At 40.0% G+C, this 18,111-nt stretch overlaps 1 protein-coding gene across 1 annotated transcript; it reads right to left on the bottom strand.

The window, feature by feature from the left end:
• Positions 1-10,674: 10,674 nt before the first annotated feature.
• LOC139709261 (peptidyl-prolyl cis-trans isomerase B-like) lies at positions 10,675-11,478 on the bottom strand. Its single transcript, XM_071621211.1, has 2 exons — positions 11,435-11,478; positions 10,675-11,014 (listed from the first exon to the last, which is right to left on the bottom strand). The coding sequence occupies exons 1-2, from the start codon at positions 11,476-11,478 to the stop codon at positions 10,675-10,677; spliced, it is 384 nt and encodes a 127-aa protein (XP_071477312.1).
• Between the last annotated feature and the right edge of the window lie 6,633 nt (positions 11,479-18,111).

The raw sequence follows: 18,111 nt of genomic DNA, 5'->3' as shown, positions 1-18,111 counted from the left end.
TATTGTTTCCTAACATACTGAATCTTTCAGTTGAATGCAATGCGCGTAATATCATCAACATATACTTCAACGACAGTAGTCATGATTATCTTTATAGAAGTAGCCAACTAACCGACAAAATCCAACAATAGGCATATTGCCACAATATTATGGTACTTGGTGTACAGGTGATAATAGAGCTCCCTGTTCGTCTTTAAAGGGACTGTACAGTACTGGTTGAGGTAGCGGTTCATGTTTTGAACATTCCTAAGTGAGATAATGAAAAGCCTCTTATGAAATATGAAAGAGCATGTAATTTTAAGAAGGATTCAACGTTTATTTGATGAAAATTGGTTTTCAAATGGCTGAGATATCCAAAAAAGTGCTAATAATAAAAGGCGACATGCCCCAACTTTATTAGTATCTCTTTGTTTCACCTTGTTTTTTGATATCTCAGCCATTTCAGAACCGATTTTCATCGAATAAACTTTTGATACCCCTTAGAACTGCACGCTCTTTGACATCTCACAGAGTGGTTTCTGAATATCTCACAAAACGTTAAAAGCTAAATCTTCACCTCGACCAGAACTGTACGCACCCTTTAACTTACAGCTTCAGCAATTAGTTCGCTGAATTGACTTTGTATTACTTCTATGTATGAAAAAGATATTTAGAAAAGGAATTGAATATGTTTGATAAATAGGGTAATCGGGAAAATAAAAAGCGGCAGGTATGGTATATTAAAAGCCTTTTACAGGTACATGTACTTTACTCAACTCTTTACTAAACAATGCTAAATCAGGTAAAAGAAGTCAGGACATATTTGGAGGATTATGCTGGCCCATGTCCTTATACGGGAATATTGGATTTCCATGGAAGTGAAATAAGTATTTGCGGCTATATATTCAATACTCACCTACTGAATTATTTTCCATAGTATATATTTTGACGTTCGAAGTGTCTTCTTAACACCCTGTCATACACTGTAACAAAACTGGAATCATATTGACGGAATAAAGTATAAAAGTCTACCAAAAAAAGAGAAAATACAAACATAGTTACTCTGTTAAAAAGATCATTGCGCTAGTATCCTTCTTTTTCCAAATTCCTGCCCAGACTCTTTAACAACAACAACAACAACCAAAAAAAAAAAAACAACAAACAAACAAACAAACATATTACTTTATTACATGTTACTTTTATTCTCTGTGGCAACTTTATTTCCACTTTTCATCACAGGGATACTTTTGTTGAAATTATGTTATATAAAAATGGACATTTTCCAGGAAAATTTTACCCCTAAATAATTTCGTAACACTTTGTTAAGGCAAAGGCAACGACCAATCAGGAACCCGAAGTACTAATTACTGAAAACCACAAAACACAATGTTATCTGATAGGAAAATGACATGAAGCTCGCCTATAGCACCTCCTTGATGGAGCGATATGAAACAAAAATCTGTGGTAAAGAAACAACTCAAGTTTCCAGGAAGATAAATGTTTTAAACTGGTAGACTGCATTAAAGTCTTGACTACGTCTGGTCAAATTTCGAAATAAATTGTGTAAGTATTTGAATTATGTCTACCATTATCCTCCAGTATTTGGCACTGAAAATAAGCCAGGGCCACCGACTCTTTAATCAATATAGCCTATAACGTTGACAACGTCAAGTGACATAGCCTTACAGGTATACATGCTATGACGCGCGCTACGTGGGACCACCTGCAAATTACGTACGAAAAAACAAAAACAAAACGAACAACAACAAATGATACCGCCATAACTGACCCCCTCCATTTCCTGAATCATTGAGCAAACGATGATGACCCTGATGACTCAGTCAGGATGAATCTATGGGCATACACAGCGATGATCAGGGGCGTCGATCCTACGGGGGGGGGGGGGGGGGGGGGAGGGGGGAGGGTGTGCAAAGGGCCATTTGCCGTGCCCTCATGGAAATGTTGGGGGCAAACAACCAAACAATTCCCGAGATGAGGAAAAAAAATACATCTCGAACTTTCTTGATTGGAAATTGTCTAAAATAAATACCGCAAAAAATTCTTATGCACCAGATCGTTGAATTGCAATCATAGACATACAAAAGCTTCCCCACTGGGTCCCTTTTGACAGACTTTGTACACTTTTGAGATTGATGTATTTCCTGATGTTTTATTAGAAGTGTGCAGCAGATATTTCACTTTCAAAAGTTTCCTCATAATAATGCAGAGGCGTCGATGGGGGGAGGGGGTGGTTCCCTCCCATAAAAGTATTGGGGGCAAACATATTATATTGCTCCTCCTCGTTATTTCGGAGATGTGGAAATTTTCACTCTTTTTTTTAAATTTAGAAATCTGTCTAAATATATTACCCCAAGATGGCAGAATTTCAATTTTGAAAATACAAAACCTCCCTCGCGTGAGAGGGGAACAGTCCTACCCCCTTCCATACCCTCCTCATTCTGACCTTTGTACTTAATACACTTTTACAGATTTCCAAATATTTCATCTAAAGTGTGCACCATGCAGGTCTGTCATTCGGTCAAAAAAAAAATCAAACGTTTTTTCTGGTGGGTGGGAGGAGATAACTATGGGGTTCTTCCACCTCCACAGATTTAATTAGTACTCACTTTTGGGATTGGAATTTTCCCAGATTCCGTCATGAACGTGTTTACGAGATATTTTCATTTTGATTTGAATAAACACAAAAGCTCCCTCGTATGCAGGGGTGTCGATCCTAGTAGGGCTATACAGGGGGCAAACATGTCATTTTGTCCCCAATATTTCCCGAAATGAGGAAGATTTTCCTGCTTTTTGACTGGAAACTGTCCAAATATTTAACCCATATTATGCACCTGGTCCTCGAATTTCAATATTGTCAAAATGATACCCCTTTCCACACACTTCCCCATTTCGTCGCCTATTGATACTTGATACACTTTGGAAAGTTGGGCAAATGCAGAATATTTCATCACAAAGTGTGCATCAAATCTGTCACTTCAATTCTAATAAACTCAAATGTTCCCTCATCCTCTTTAAATTTACCCTTTCCCCACTCGGGTCCTATCCTTAGAATTAGATGTGGCATACTTTGGGGATTGACAATTTTCCGAACATGGCGCAAAAGTGTGCATCAGATCGTTCTATTTCAATTGTAAAAATGCAAAAAGTCCGTCGTGTGCAAGGGGACTATCCTCTCCCACATAGTCACCTCCCCCCGTCAACTTCCATATATTTGGTACTGAGATACCGCGATTTAGTCATTCATAATATATGTGAATATTTATTTTTCTTTGTTTTTTGACAGGAGAATAATCCAAAAATTTCACCAAAAGTGAGCACCAGATCTCCGAATTTCAGATCTGAAAAAGCATATCTTCCTCGTGTGGGAGTGGGCACAGTCACTCCCCCCCCCCCCCATTCTTCTAATTCTAATTTATATTTTACTATAGAATACTTACGCTTTTCACAAAAACAAAACTCGAATATCTCACCAAAAGTGTGCACCATATCTCTAAATTCCAGGGCCCCCTTGCGTGAGAAGGGACCTATCCCCCTTCACAGCACATTTTCGTGAATACAATTTAATGTTTCTTACTTTTGTGACAGAAGCAATATTTCACACACACACACACACACACACACACACACACACACACAAATGTGTGCACCTAGATCTCTGAAGTAAAGGTCTGATATTGCAAAATCTCTCTCATGTTGGAGGGGGCAACTCCCTCCCTTATAGGGGCGTCGATCCTGGGGGCGCAGGGGGTAGTTACCCCCCCCCCCCATAAAACATTGGAGGGGCAAACATATTATTTTGTCACATAATCAACCAACACTTGTTGTGACTTGAATGATACATACAGAAGATTAGTCCAAATTGAAATAACACATGTTCTTAAATCATCTGTCGTCAAACACAAAGACATACCTTAGCTTATTTTTTTTTTGGCAGACGCACTCACACACACACACACACACTCACACATCCATCTTAAGTGTACGGAGAAATAGAGATGAGAGAAGAAAGGTAGAGGAAGAAAGGAAGTCTAGTCAGTCATGGATACCTTCTGTCTAAATACACTCTCTTTATATAGAACTTTACACCTAGAAAATGTAGCGGTAGATTAAGGTCATCATCAATAGAATTACATTTCTTGACACCTGTAAAATATATAGATTGCAATCCGCTTAGAGTTCAATAGTCACAGGTTTACGAAAATTATAGCGTTCCCGAACTGGATATGAATGGAGTGAGGAATTCATCGGGAACATGTATAAACATACATAAACAACAAAACATTCAGTTTGACCGTCTCAAAAATTGGAAGCATCCGAAATTGCACAAAGAGTGGTGAACTTGTAATATAATGACTATTGCTTATATACGTAAAGCTCGTTTTTTAAGCATACTGTAATCTGTGAATGTGTACCCTGTTTGTGTTCCCCAAATTCATTGCAATAATCAAGATGAGGTAAAATTATTGCATTGTAAATTTTTACCAAGATATTAGAAAGTAATACACTTTGGCAGTTTGAAAATAAAAAGACTTAAAACTCTATCACGTCTGATTCTGCAGAAGAATATGATTGAATATTCCTTTTTGATTTTGGAGGTTTGGGTCCCATAGGGACCCAAAGGGGAGCATGGTGCCAATTTGAACACATTGAGATTCTATCCCCTGGGAATGCTACTTGCCAAGTTTAGTGGATATCCAATATGTTATTATCAAGGACAACATGAAAATGTTAAAAGTTTAAGCACGACGAACGCCGGACGAAGAGCGATCGCAATAGCTCACTTGCTTGAGCCTTCGGCTCAGATGAGCTAAAATGCGAAAGCTCCCTCAATCTTAGAGTGGGGGGGGGGGGGGGGGGGGCAAACATATCATTTTGTTCCCCTAATGATTCCCGCAATGGGGAAAATTTCTTGCTTTTGATAGAAAACTGTCCAAATATTTCATCAAAGTGTGCACCAGATCGCTGAATTTCAATTCTAAAAATGCAAAATCTCTCTCGCCTGGTAGGGGGATACCCATCCAAAAATGTTTCATCTAAATCGGGGTTCCCACTATTGTGTGATCCATTGCGAACGACACGATTGGACATTCGTAACTGATCGTGGAAGTTTTGTTGAACTCGTCTGAAATTCACGTTTGCATACGAGGTTATGCCAGTCAATACGTGTTGGTTCGCTTGGATGCGACATGGTCACGATCGGTCTATTTCAAGCAATACGATCTGTCACGATCTGGTCTCCCTTTCAAATACGACCAGATAGGATTGCCCCGATTGAGTCTACGATTGGTTTTGATCTTACATGATCATTACTATCAGGATCCCCGATCTGGTGCGTGCAGCTACGTTCTGATACGTTCCAATACCAAGAGTCCTATGAAGGAGATTAATGAAGTTATCATGCAGAGTTAATGATAAATCAGAACAAGTGAAGGAAATATCTCAGCATGGTATCTTGATCCAAAATCCGGTACATGTTGATTATGCGTTTTATGATTTTGTTGTTGTTGTTGTTGATTTAGGCCCCAGTCTTGCTAGTAATGTACCAGTAACACTAGATAAAGAATTTCATTATTTTCTAATTGATCCAAATCCTCAATCTGTGTGGTTTTTTTTTTATTCCCATCCAAGAATACGAGGTGAGGGACGTAGTTCACAAGTTAAAAACAAAAAAAGAGTGCTGGAAATGATGGCATTACGAATTTCTTATTGAAAAATACTATAGTATCCACAATATTGTCTCCTTTAACATAATTACATATATAATTTGTCCCTTGTTACTGGCGTAGTACCCAGTCAAATGAAAATTGCTAAAGTTGTTCCGGTTTATAAAAAAAGGTAATGAAGAAGAAGTAAGTAATTATCGTCCAATTTCTCATTTGACCGCGATTTCCAAGATTCTCGAACATTTGATATGTTCTCTTGTTATTAAGTTCTTAAACGAATGTAATACTTTTTGTGATTCTCAATTTGGATTTAGAACAAAAAACCACACTCTACTACTCACGCTGTGCTTGCTTTTATCGATAAAATAGCCCACGCTATTGACGACTCATCACATACAGCTGGTATATTCCCGGACCTGTCCAAGGCCTTTGACACTATCAATCACGATAGTTTGTTTATGAACTCTCGCATTATGGGATACGTGGAAAGGCCTTGGACTGGTTCAGGAGCTACCTAACCAACAGGAAACATTTTGTCAATATCAACGGCTCTATAGTTTTGTTTATTCTTTGTATAAATGATTTCAAAAAAAAAATCATCTAATGTTTTATCTTTTCTTCTTTTTGCCGATGGTTCAAATATCTTTTTTTCACATCGAAACCCAACAGCCCATTTAGATGTAGTGATCAGAGAATAACGTCGGTTCAAATGTGGATTCAAGCAAACAAATTGTCTTTCAATGTAAACAAAACCGTTTGTATATATGTTATTCAGTAATTCTGTTACCCACTTGCCTGAGGATATAAAAATGAATAATGATTGTTTGATTCAAGTTGAATCGTTTAAATTTTTAGGTCTATGTATTGACCATGAATGAATATGGAAATATCACATAGATTATTTATCGAAGATGCTCTCAAGAAATACTGGGATTTTAAATAAGCTAAAACATTTTTCTGAAGTATATTGTGAAAAACTTATATTTAACGCTTATTTCACCCTATCTCAGTTACGGTATACTTGCCTGGGGAAAATGTGCAAAATCACACATTGATAACATTTCCAAAATACAAAAACGGGCTATTCGTTCAATCAATCTAGCCGATTTTTATTGCCACACGAATTATTTCTTCTTTGAAAACAGACTCCTTATGGTTGCTGCTTGCTTGCCTGACGTATTTACCATGGGCGTATGGGGCATGGGGGATATATTCCCCCCCCCCCCCCCCGATGGAGGTGGGGGATGGCCTGTACATACCCCTCCCCCCCCCCCCCCCTGAAACTTGGAAAATAAAATGGAGGAAGCAGAAATGCGATTGTATCAATTTTGGTATATTGCATGCCGTTCTTACGGGGTCATCCCACTAGACCGACACCCATGAATCACACAGCCCACGAGTTCGACATTGAAAACAGGTCCATGAGTCATACAGCTCACGAGTCATACAGCCCATGAGTTCGACACTACGTAAAAACAGCCCACGAGTTCGACAGATACAACACGGCGCATAATGTGTCGGTCTCGTGGGCCTTGTTTGCTTAGTGTCGGACTCATGGGCTGTGACTTGTGGGCTGTATGACTCGCGGGCTGTATGACTCTTGTGAGCTGTATGATTTGTGGGCTGTATGACTCGTGGACGTCGGTCTCGTGACGTGCACCCGTTCTTACGCCCGCCTTCAGACAGGTAACAGAGCTGAACAGTATTCTGTCTTGTAGGATAATGTATACATTATTTTCTCAAGCGCTCGTTTGCTTCGCTCGCTCGCGAAGAAAGAAACGTCGACATAAGGTATGGTCCAGACGTTGACAACGTCAAATAGTAAACATGCTATGACGCGAGCAACTCGGGACCATCTGCAAATTATGTACAAAAACAAACAAACAAACAATAACCACCCCCCCCCCCCAAAAAAATAAACAACAACAAACAAACAAACAAACAAACTATACCGCCGTATAATAATATTGAACTCCCTCCATTTCGTGATCTTGTGGGGTTCGAACCCGCAACTTCACATCTCTGAGACGTCGCCTTTAACCACTCGGCCATACGTCTCGACTACTCGGCCATACGTCTCTGATTTCCTGAATCAATCCTGAAAAGATGATGACTCTGGTGACTCAGTCAGGATACATCTATGGGCATACACAGGGATGATCAGGGGTATCGAATCTATCTCGGGGAGGGGGTTGTGAAGGGGCATTTTCCCCGCCCCTACGGAAATGTTGAGGGCAGACAAATCATTTATCTCCAAGCAATTCTCGAGATTAGGAACTTTGTTTATTGAAAATTATCTAAATACGGGCCAGAACTATTCACCAGATCGTCGAAATGCAATCTTAAACATGCAAAAGCTCCACTACTGGATCCCTTTCGATAGACATTGTAGACTTTTGAGATTGACGTATTTCCTGAAATTTTATAATAATAATAATAATAGTAGACATTTATTGAGCGCCTTTTCCACTGGATGCAAAGCGCTATGACATGTCATCCCTGGTCGCCATAGGAGATAAGATATATACAAAATACCAGGCAGTGACAGTATAAGTCCAGTGCACATAGAGGGACATCAAAATAAATAAGTCTTCAAGTTTTGTTTGAAATGATCGAGTGTGGGTGAAGATTTGAGAAGAGGAGGGAGCTTATTCCACAGCCTAGGAGCACAAGAAGAGAAAGCTGCATCTCCGGCTAGTTTTTTCGTGTGTGGTTGTGTAAAGATAACGGATGATGAAAGACGAGTGCGCCTAGAGTGAGAGTGTCGTACCAGACACTCCTCAATGTACTCTGGAGCTCTTTTGTTGACTACTTTGTAGACCAGCAGGAGAAGATCTGTGAAACCTGCATGCTCATCTTTGCATCAGAGGAAAAGATAACTCCAAGATTGCGCACATGATCAGATGAAGAGATGAGAATTGTACCAAGAGCAAGTTTGATGTCCTGTACAAGTTAAGATGGCGTTGGGAGGCGAGAACAAGAAACTCTGTTTTCTCTTCATTGAGTTTCAGCTTGTTCAGAGTCAGAGTCATAAGTTATAAGAGTGTGCAGCAGATCTTTCACTTACAAAATTTCCCTTTCAATATTTCACCCGAAGATGGCTGAATTTCAATTCTGAAACTACAAAATCTCCCTCGCGTGAGAGGGGGGTAGGCCTACCCCCTTCCATACCCTCCCCGTTCAGTCCTTTCCACATATAGATTGACAGATTCCCAAACGTTTCATCTAAAGTGTGCACCAGGTCTCTTTCTTCAGTGTTAAAAAGAAAATGCAAAAGGGGAGGAGATATCTAGACACTTTCAATTAACGGAAGGTTCCCCCCCCCCCAAAAAAAAAAGATACACTTCTGGGATTGAAAATTTTCCCAAATTACATCATAAATGTGTTTACGAGATATTTTCATCGGAATTGCACACTCTGCACAATTTGGCAAAAATTAGATACTAGCCGGTGGGTAATAAGGCGAAGAAAGACCATAGAACCCGAAATAGTAAAAAACATAACGGCTATATACATAGTTACATAATTGTGAAGAAAATGATAGGAGAGGAAAAGAACAGAGCGATCTCAGGGAGAGAAAGAGAAAGGAAGTATGAACACTTTCCTGATTGTAACAAATAAATCAAAATAAACTTAAATACGACCATGATTTAACTAAATATTTAACTTTACTGTATGAAATTATCACAGCAGTCAGCATTCTCTGGACGCAAAAACACATAAAACATAAAACGTATAGGCTTAACAAGTACACTAGAAAAAGTGCATTATAGGGTATACCGAGTGCCACGTGTGCTCAGCATGTTGGTTGATATATTTTACCATGACAAACACAAGAGAGCAATAACCATACAACCTATGAATCAGCTATTGTGCTATAATCATGGAGCGTAGGTCAAGTCACACTTTACAAGAAAAATGCTTAGGGGTGACCATAAACCAATAATGAAAATTTCGGTTTTGAACAATAGCTTCATAACATGTCCTTTTCGTCACAAACCAGTCACTTTATGCCGTAAAATTTAATCACAAACTAAAAAATATAGTGTTTTTTTCTTGCCATTTCAAAATTACTTTAGCTATCATCCAACAAATTTCGTAGGTTCATGGACCAAATTGCGGCCTGGAAGGCGTCTTTTTCTGAGACGCAGGGCAATCTAGCCTCCCTACCCCTACAACGTTCGTTAGAGAACGAAAAACGTTTTCAACTAAAGTAAAACTGCGGCGTCTTCCCAAATTTTGTCTGATACTCCAATTAACCAAATTGCGTACATTGCTGTCAGTATGCTTCGATAAACTGTTGCGTTATTCATTATATGTATGGTGTCAAGTTGGATCATTACTGCCTGAAAAATATCAGCTAAGGCAACTTTTACGGAGTCGCAGGGCAAATCACTAGTGATAACGGCCATAAGAACAACAATGCGCGTAATCGCAATACTCCTTTAATTCTTCACATTTAGGCATGGACTTTTCATCATCATCTAATTGACAAACCTGGCCAGGATTTTCAATATGTCTTCTTCGTGCCATTTCACAACATCTAATCACACAATTACATGTATATATATATATATATATATATATATATATATATACATGTATCTATATATATACATATACTTTTTTTTTCTAACCTCATGCGCAACAATTTCCACGAAATTTCTACAGAATATCGAAACATACTGTAACGTAATGCAGACAATCATATTCAGTTGTGAAATGAAACAAATTTCACAAATGTCTCCCAGCTAAAGAGATATTAACAAGGTAGTTACAACACTACAACACCAAATGATGAATGCAGTAATAAAAACAATGGCAATGACTGGTTGTTAAAAAACACACAACACCAAAAAAAAAAAAAAAAAAAAAAAAAAAAAAAAAAAAAACCAGCTCTGAAGTCTGTTGAGCACGTACCAAATCGCAAATCCAATGTGCGACATATATTCTGATCAAAGTTATTCTAAGTCTTTCACAGTGTTTGATTCTTCTTCTTCTTTTTTTCCGCTCATGTGGTGGAATTTATAGTTGATGTCTCTCGGTTATCATGGTGATTGGTGCCGGGTCTGTCTACCAGACGATGAACTTCCCGTCCAGCCAAGATGTCTCCCCGGTTGTGATGAAAAAATTGTGATCCGTTCACGTCCCGGCCAGCGCTGGTCGTACTCGGAAAGCCAGATCCGTAGTGGTTCAGCTGGGAAGTTGTCATCATCAAATTTGTGGCAGTCTTGCCTCCAGTGTCATCTCCATGAGGAAAGACTCGGATCAGAAAATTCTTGAAGATGTATTGGGACTTGCTACCTCTGTGGATCAGGGAATCCTTGACGATGTATTGGGGCTTGCTACCTCTGTGGATCAGGGAATCATTGAAGATGTATTGGGACTTGCTACCTCTGTATCCCCAATGCGGATTCAATTCTGCCCATTTCCTTGTCTCCGCTCACTATGTTCAAGAAAACACTTTCAATAATCATTAGTTCTTTTGCCCGTGATTCCACACTCCTTTTGGCATCAGCTGGCACTAGTAAGTAGAAAAGAGCTACCAATGCAAGAAAAATTATGACCTTCATTGTCCTTCGTCACAGAATTATCATGCTCAGAAAATGATTCCGATTTAATCCTCCAAGAAGAGATCATACACAATAGTCACCAGCCTTTGCCTTCTCCATAATTTTGCTGGTCGTTGGCATTTCCGTCAATAGATAATCGTTCGACATTTTCAATGAAAGAAGTCAGGTGTATAAATAACATGTACGTTCGAATCGCACAACTGCTCCTTTTCCAGATCTGCTTTTTGCTTCCTCGGAGCCATGTTATGCAGTAATGTTATATGCAAATCACGTGTTAAAGTCTGGATCCCACTCCTGACACCTGTGTAACGGTGATATTTGTTGAAGATGGGCAGAATATAATTCCAAGTCTATAAATGTCCCAAAATAAAGTCCCGCTATGTGCTTAAGAGTATTGTCGAAGGATGCCGAGGGTCACGGAGAAATTACAGTCATCAGGCAGAAATCACGGTAAAAGAAGTTTATTATGGTGAATCACTCGAACACATTTACAGCTAGAGATGGATATTGAGAATGTCTCGCCAGGCATGAGAGGTGCGATGCGGTGAAGGACTTATGACTAACTAATGCAATAAGCTAACAAGACTGGAGACAATTTCTGGACTGGTTGACTCTTTATCTCTGTCGTTGGTTACTCTCTAGCTGTCCGTCTCCCAAGGAGGTAAGTGAACTTCAGATAAGCATAAAGTCTGTCTTATATACCGCTTTCAAACAACCTCCTCTTGTTCGAGAGAGATAGAGAGGACCAGTCATGAAGGTCACGAGAAAGACGTTTATCGCGCTGCGGAGTATAGGAGAAGGACGTCTTTGAGCACACAGATGAGCAGCTCAAAGTCATGGCAAGGAGAGGATACAAGGACAGGAGAAAGTCAAGATAAGAAGCAAGCACAAAGGACTGAAGGACAGTGATAGTCAAGGACGTGGGGAGCAGGCTGAAAAGGCTGAAGGGCAGTGAGGGGCAAGGGCGAAGGGTAAGGGCAAGGATTCTGAAAAGTCAGGACAAAATTTAACTGAGGAGAGCAAGACAAGAGTTCTGAAAGACAAAGCAAAGTCAAAGTGAGAAGGGACAAAGCGAAAGTACTGAAGTAAGAGCAAGGTCAAAGCGATCGAAGGAGGCACAGAATGAACATGTGAAGGTCAGAAGAACAAGCGAGCACAAGGTCAAAGTGGTGAGAGGTTAGAATAGACTTGTGAAGGTCAGAAGAACAAAAGGAAGAAGAACAAAGAGAGAACTCCGCTAATGCAAAGCAATTTGAGATTAGGCTAAGTTAAACTAGTAATTTGCTATAGCGTGGGCGAGACATCCTTTACATAGACTAGTACAATAATCATGAAAGCAATGAAAAACATGTAAAGCTATATACACATATAACATATCAAACATCTTAACCAATATGCGTGACACTATAATTTTGATCGCCAATGCTTCCCGAAAGGAGGAAAATTATCTTGCGTTTTTGATAGAAAACTGTCCAAATATCTTATCCAAAGTGTGTACCAGAATGCAGAATTTCAGTTCTGAAAATGAAAATAAGAATGTATCTCGCGTTGGAGGGGGATACCCCCTTTCGGTCCTTTCCTTTTTTCTTTTTAGATTGACAGATTTCCAAATTGTTCATCTTAAGTGTGCACCAGGTCTGCCACTTCAGTTACAAAAAAAAAAAAAATGACACAAAAGATCCACCGCGGGTGGGAGAGGATATCTTCTTTCAATCAACCCTTTCCCCGCTTGGTTTCCCATTAAAAACTGTAGTACACTTTGGGGATTGACAGCTTTCCCAATTCCATCAGAACTTTTCATTTGTATTCGTATTATAAGAATGCAAAAGCCCACTCGGATGCAGGGACGTCGATCCTGGAGGACGGGGGGGGGGGGGGGGGCAAACATGTCATTTTGTTCCTCAATAATCCCCGAAATGAGAAAATATTTCTTACGTTTTGTCCAAATATCTTATCCAAAGTGTGCACCAGATTGCTGAATTTTAGTTCTGAAAATACAACATCTCTCTCTCCCCCTCCCCGGTTCGGTCCTTTTCCTATAGACTTTTTACAGATTTAGATTGACAGATTTCCAAATTTTTCATTAGAGGGACATTCCATGACGATCTTCATAATTTCACATCATGTAGTACATAAATTGACAGCTCCATGTACAGATTTGTGGAATTCATTGTGGTTCTTGAGCAGAGAAACAATACTTTGAAAAACCTTAAAACAAATTACACTGAACAAGGATCATAACATAGGAGGTTCACATATTTCAGAAATGTAACAGTGTAATTCCATTACAATACCGCTTGCTTGCAAGTTCACCTGTGTATAATCCATGCATGCCTTCTTCTTTTGATCTGCTTCCTTGAGCCCCAACTCACGCATTTTTACGGTGACTCTGCCATGTCATCATCCTTGTTCATAGCAATTTGTTCTAAATTTTAAAAATATTCTTTTTCTTCATCCCAAACATCACAAATTCGGAAACTCTGTCCTCAGTATAACTAATTCATAGTTGTTTAACTGTAAAAATCTGAAAATCATCCGGAGGTCTCCTTTAAGTATGCATCAGATCTACATGTATTATATTGCGTATCAGGACAACTCACCCGGAGGACTACTCCCCCGGGGACTACTCCCACCTGACAACTCCTCCGGATGACCGCTCCCCCGGAGGACGTCTCCCCCGGAGGACCACTCCCCCGGAGGACGTCTCCCCCGGAGGACCACTCCCCCGGAGGACTACTCCTCCGGAGGACTGCTCCCCCGGAGGACCACTTCCCCGGAGGACCACTCCCCCGGAGGACAACTCCCACCTGACAACTGCCCCGGGGACGTCTCTCTTGAAATTCAATTCAATTCAATTCATTCATTTCCATACCATTCATTTGTGAACATTATAACAGAAATCAAACAAGTTCTTTTACCTTGTAAACAATGTGCAGAACACAAACAATATACATGGGTGATAACACAGTAATTACATGTAATGATAACTGGTCAAAATCGAAATCGAAATGGGGTTGATCAAAGAGAAGTATGACAGGACTTACATGAAAGCTAGCTTGTAAGTCCCGAGTAATTAGTGTTCGTGAAAAAGAAACGGAGAACGGATAGAAGATAAGACCAGATGATGTAATGGTGCCAAATAAGAAAATTGGGGTATGCCTATGTGATAAAAAAGAATAAGAAAAAAAAAAGTACTAAAATTTGAACCATTACTGTGACCGAGCTATCATTGGTTTCCGGAGTACAACATGATTTGCGTAATTATAAAGCCTACTTTGGTATATGCACTATAAACTGTTGTTGCATTAAAACTATATGATCAGTAAGACACAAAATTAAAACTCAATTCATCTGTGTACAATTATAATTCTATCAATATAAAAGTCTGTTTAAAATTTGCATTACCTTTAAGACACGTCCGTCTTTATAGCAAAGTTTTTGAAATCTCAGCACAAAGCTTAACCATTATACACGCTACATGTAATGTCAAAAAAAAAGTAGAAGCGCAGGTCCATTTTATTACTGAAAGTTACTAAAGAGTTAAACACATTGGCGGAAATTCGCTTTCGAGGGGAGAGTTCTTTCCTTAGCATGTACCTGTTTTTCTTCATTATTTGATTTTATTTTAAGAAGTCCTTTCATGAATGATTTTCTTTTTCTTTTTGAATTCATGATTATGATAAGGAATGTGTTAATAGAAGTACCTTGTAATGTGGTTATGGTTTTTATCTTAGATTCTTATGATATATAGTTACTATCCTGTGTGTCACTGTCAGTAATGTTATTTTGTAATTTTCGTTTGTTATGTTGACTGTGAAAAGTGGTGGGGATGGTCGACCAGTGGACTGGTCATCCGGGCAATTGTCGTCCGGGGGAGTGGTCCTCCGGGGGCTTGGTCCTCCGGGGGCGTGGTCCTCCGGGGGAGTGGTCCTCCTGGGGAGTGGTCCTCCGGGGGAGACGTCCTCCGGGGGAGTAGTCTTCAGTGGGAGACGTCCTCCGGGGGAGACGTCCTCCTGTGGGGTAGTCCTCCGGGGGAGACGTCCTCCGGGGGAGTTGATCTCCGGGGGAGACGTCCTCCGGGGGAGTTGTCAGGTGGGAGTAGTTCTAAAACCATTATATTGTTTAATTGTAATAAATTAAAAAATTCCCTCATCTTCTTTTAATTTACTACCCCGCCCTCTAGGTTCCTATCCACTGATTTAGACTCTGTACACTTTGGGGATTGATAATTTTTCTGAATATTCCACAAAAGTGCACATCAGATCATTAAAATAATGTCAATCGCAAAAATGCAAAAGCTCCGTCTGGTGGGAGGGGCTACCCCTTCCCACACCCTCCCCCATAACTTCTAAACTGGAAGTTATGGGGGCTGTCTCTACACTGGTGTAGCCAATTAAGGGAAGGGGGCGATGGGGGCGCCCCTCTCCCCTAAGATTTGGACCGGGGATTTGGAAGGCGGGGAAAAAAATGCGTGCACACTGTATGTACATGAAGCGGGTCTTCCTTTCAACTTTTCATCAAGCAAAATCATATTTTTTTCTTATAATTCACTCAAAGTGTGCACCAGATCGTTGAATTTCAATTCAAAATATGCAAAATCTCTCGTGCTTGGGAGGGAGATACCACTCGTTCCAAACCCTCCCCCTGTGTGCCTTAGCCTTAGCACACTTTTCAGATTTTCAATAATATTCTGAATAATTCTGAGTGCACAAGACGTATCACTTATAATTATGGTAGCAGTTTATTTTGATGTAGATTATTATTGAACAATTTGCCTATAAAATGGTATAATTTAGATACACTTCTTGTATTGATTCTTTTCACTGAATATCATGAACGCGACTGAACCCGAGCGAGCGGAGCGAGCGAGGGGGTAGGAGAGGGTGTGGGAGGGGGGTTTCCCCCCTCCCGCAGTAAGAACTTTTTGCATTTTGATGTTGTAAATGGTGCAATTTGATGCATGTTTTTGCGCGTTTTATCGACATGAAACAGTCCCACTTGTTTATGGTAGCAGTTTATTTTGATGTAGATTATTATTGAACAATTGCCTATAAAATGGTATGATTTAGATACACTTCTTGTATTAATTCTTTTCACTTAATATCATGAACGCGACTGAACCCGAGCGAGCGGAGCGAGCGAGGGAGTAGGGGAGGGTGTGGGAGGGGGTGTCCCCCTCCCACAGTAAGAACTTTTTGCATTTGGATGTTGCAAATGGTGCAATTTGATGCATGTTTTTGCGCGTTTCATCGACGTGAAACAGTCCCACTTGTTTAAGGTAGCAGTATATTTCAGTGTAGATTATTATTGAACAATTTGCCTATAAAATGGTATAATTTATAGATACAATTCTTGTATTAATTCTTTTCACTGAATATCATGAACGCGACTGAACCCGAGCGAGCGGAGCGAGCGAGGGGGGAGGGGAGGGTGTGGGAGGGGGGTGTCCCCCCTCCCACGGTAAGAACTTTTTGCATTTGGATGTTGTAAATGGTGCAATTTGATGCATGTTTTTGCGTGTTTCATCGACGTGAAACAGTCCCACTTGTTTAAGGTAGCAGTATATTTTAGTGTAGATTATTATTGAACAATTTGCCTATAAAATGGTATAATTTAGATACACTTGTTGTATTAATTCTCTTCACTGAATATCATGAACGCGACTGAACCCGAGCGAGCGGAGCGAGCGAGGGGGTAGGGGAGGGTGTGTCCCCCCTCCCACGGCGAGAACTTTTTGCATTTGGATGTTGCAAATGGTGCAATTTGATGCACGTTTTTGCGTGTTTTAACGAGTTGAAACAGTCCCACTTGTTTAAGGTTGCAGTATATTTTAGTGTAGATTATTATTGAACCATTTGCCTATAAAATGGTATAATTTAGATACACTAGTCTTCTTGTATTAATTCTTACACTGAATGTTATGAACGCTGTCTGTTCAGCAATCAAACAGAAAAAGCATGCACACGAGGGTGTAGATAGGGGCATATCCCCTCCCACACGAAGGTGATTTTGCGTTTTCAGACCTGAAATTCAGCGATCTGGTGCAAATTTTTGGTGCAATACTTTTTCATCGAAGTGTTAAAATCACGGAATTTAGCTCTTATTCCGAATGTGCACCATCTGTGCGTATGTATAAAGTCTAGTGAGGTATAGAGCTTAGGGGAAGGGGGATTCCCCTTCCCGCTCGCGGAGCTTTTGCGTTTTTAGAATTGAAATAAAGCGATCTGGGTATAGCCACAGTCTACTTCTTTGCATGGCCGGGGGGGGGGGGCGAGCAGGGAGAAGGCGTGGGCGAGTGTTATCTCCACCCTTCCCTTCCGATGGAGCTTTTATCTTTTTAAGGTTGAAATTGAGATATCTCGTATACGCATATTTGATGGAATCAACATTTGAGAAATCACACAAAAAAAAACTGATTTTTTTTTTTTTTGGGGGGGGGGGGGGCTGAGGGAGGAAAGGGTCGATTAAAAGGGGAAATTCCCCTTAAGATACATGAGGGAACCTTCAGTTTTCGGAATATAAGTGATAAGTCTTGTGCACTCAGAATTATTCAGAATTTTTTGTAGATCTAAAAAGTGTACTTGGCTAGGGAAAGAGGCACAGAGGGGGAGGGTTTGGGAGGGGATACCCCCTCCCAAGCACGAGAGATTTTGCATATTTTGAATTGAAATTCAACGATCTGGTGCACACTTTGAGTGAAATATTAAAAAAATATATCTTATTTGATGAAATACTTATATTCCGAAAACTCAATCAAAGAGTTTCTTCGTGTACAAGGGGAATACCCCTTTTATTCAATTCTTTCCTCGCTCAGTTCCCCCAGATCAGTTTTTTTTTTTTAATTTCCTAAATATTCCATCAAATATGCGTATATG

The sequence above is a fragment of the Diadema antillarum genome, unplaced genomic scaffold (assembly GCF_040938485.1).
Source record: "Diadema antillarum isolate AM-2024a unplaced genomic scaffold, OU_Dant_1.0 seq00001422_RagTag, whole genome shotgun sequence".
In the NCBI taxonomy this organism is placed as follows: domain Eukaryota; kingdom Metazoa; phylum Echinodermata; class Echinoidea; order Diadematoida; family Diadematidae; genus Diadema; species Diadema antillarum.
This window is presented reverse-complemented; position numbering and strand designations above follow the sequence as displayed.

What these genes read in the sequence shown, in the direction of transcription:
- LOC139709261 (XM_071621211.1), bottom strand. Translation starts at nt 11,478, where the DNA reads ATGGCTCCGAGGAAGCAAAAAGCAGATCTGGAAAAGGAGCAGTT. An exon ending in GATCTGGAAAAGGAGCAGTT is followed by an intron (nt 11,015 to 11,434) that starts GTGCGATTCGAA and finishes CCTGATCCACAG; the next exon opens with AGGTAGCAAGCCCCAATACA.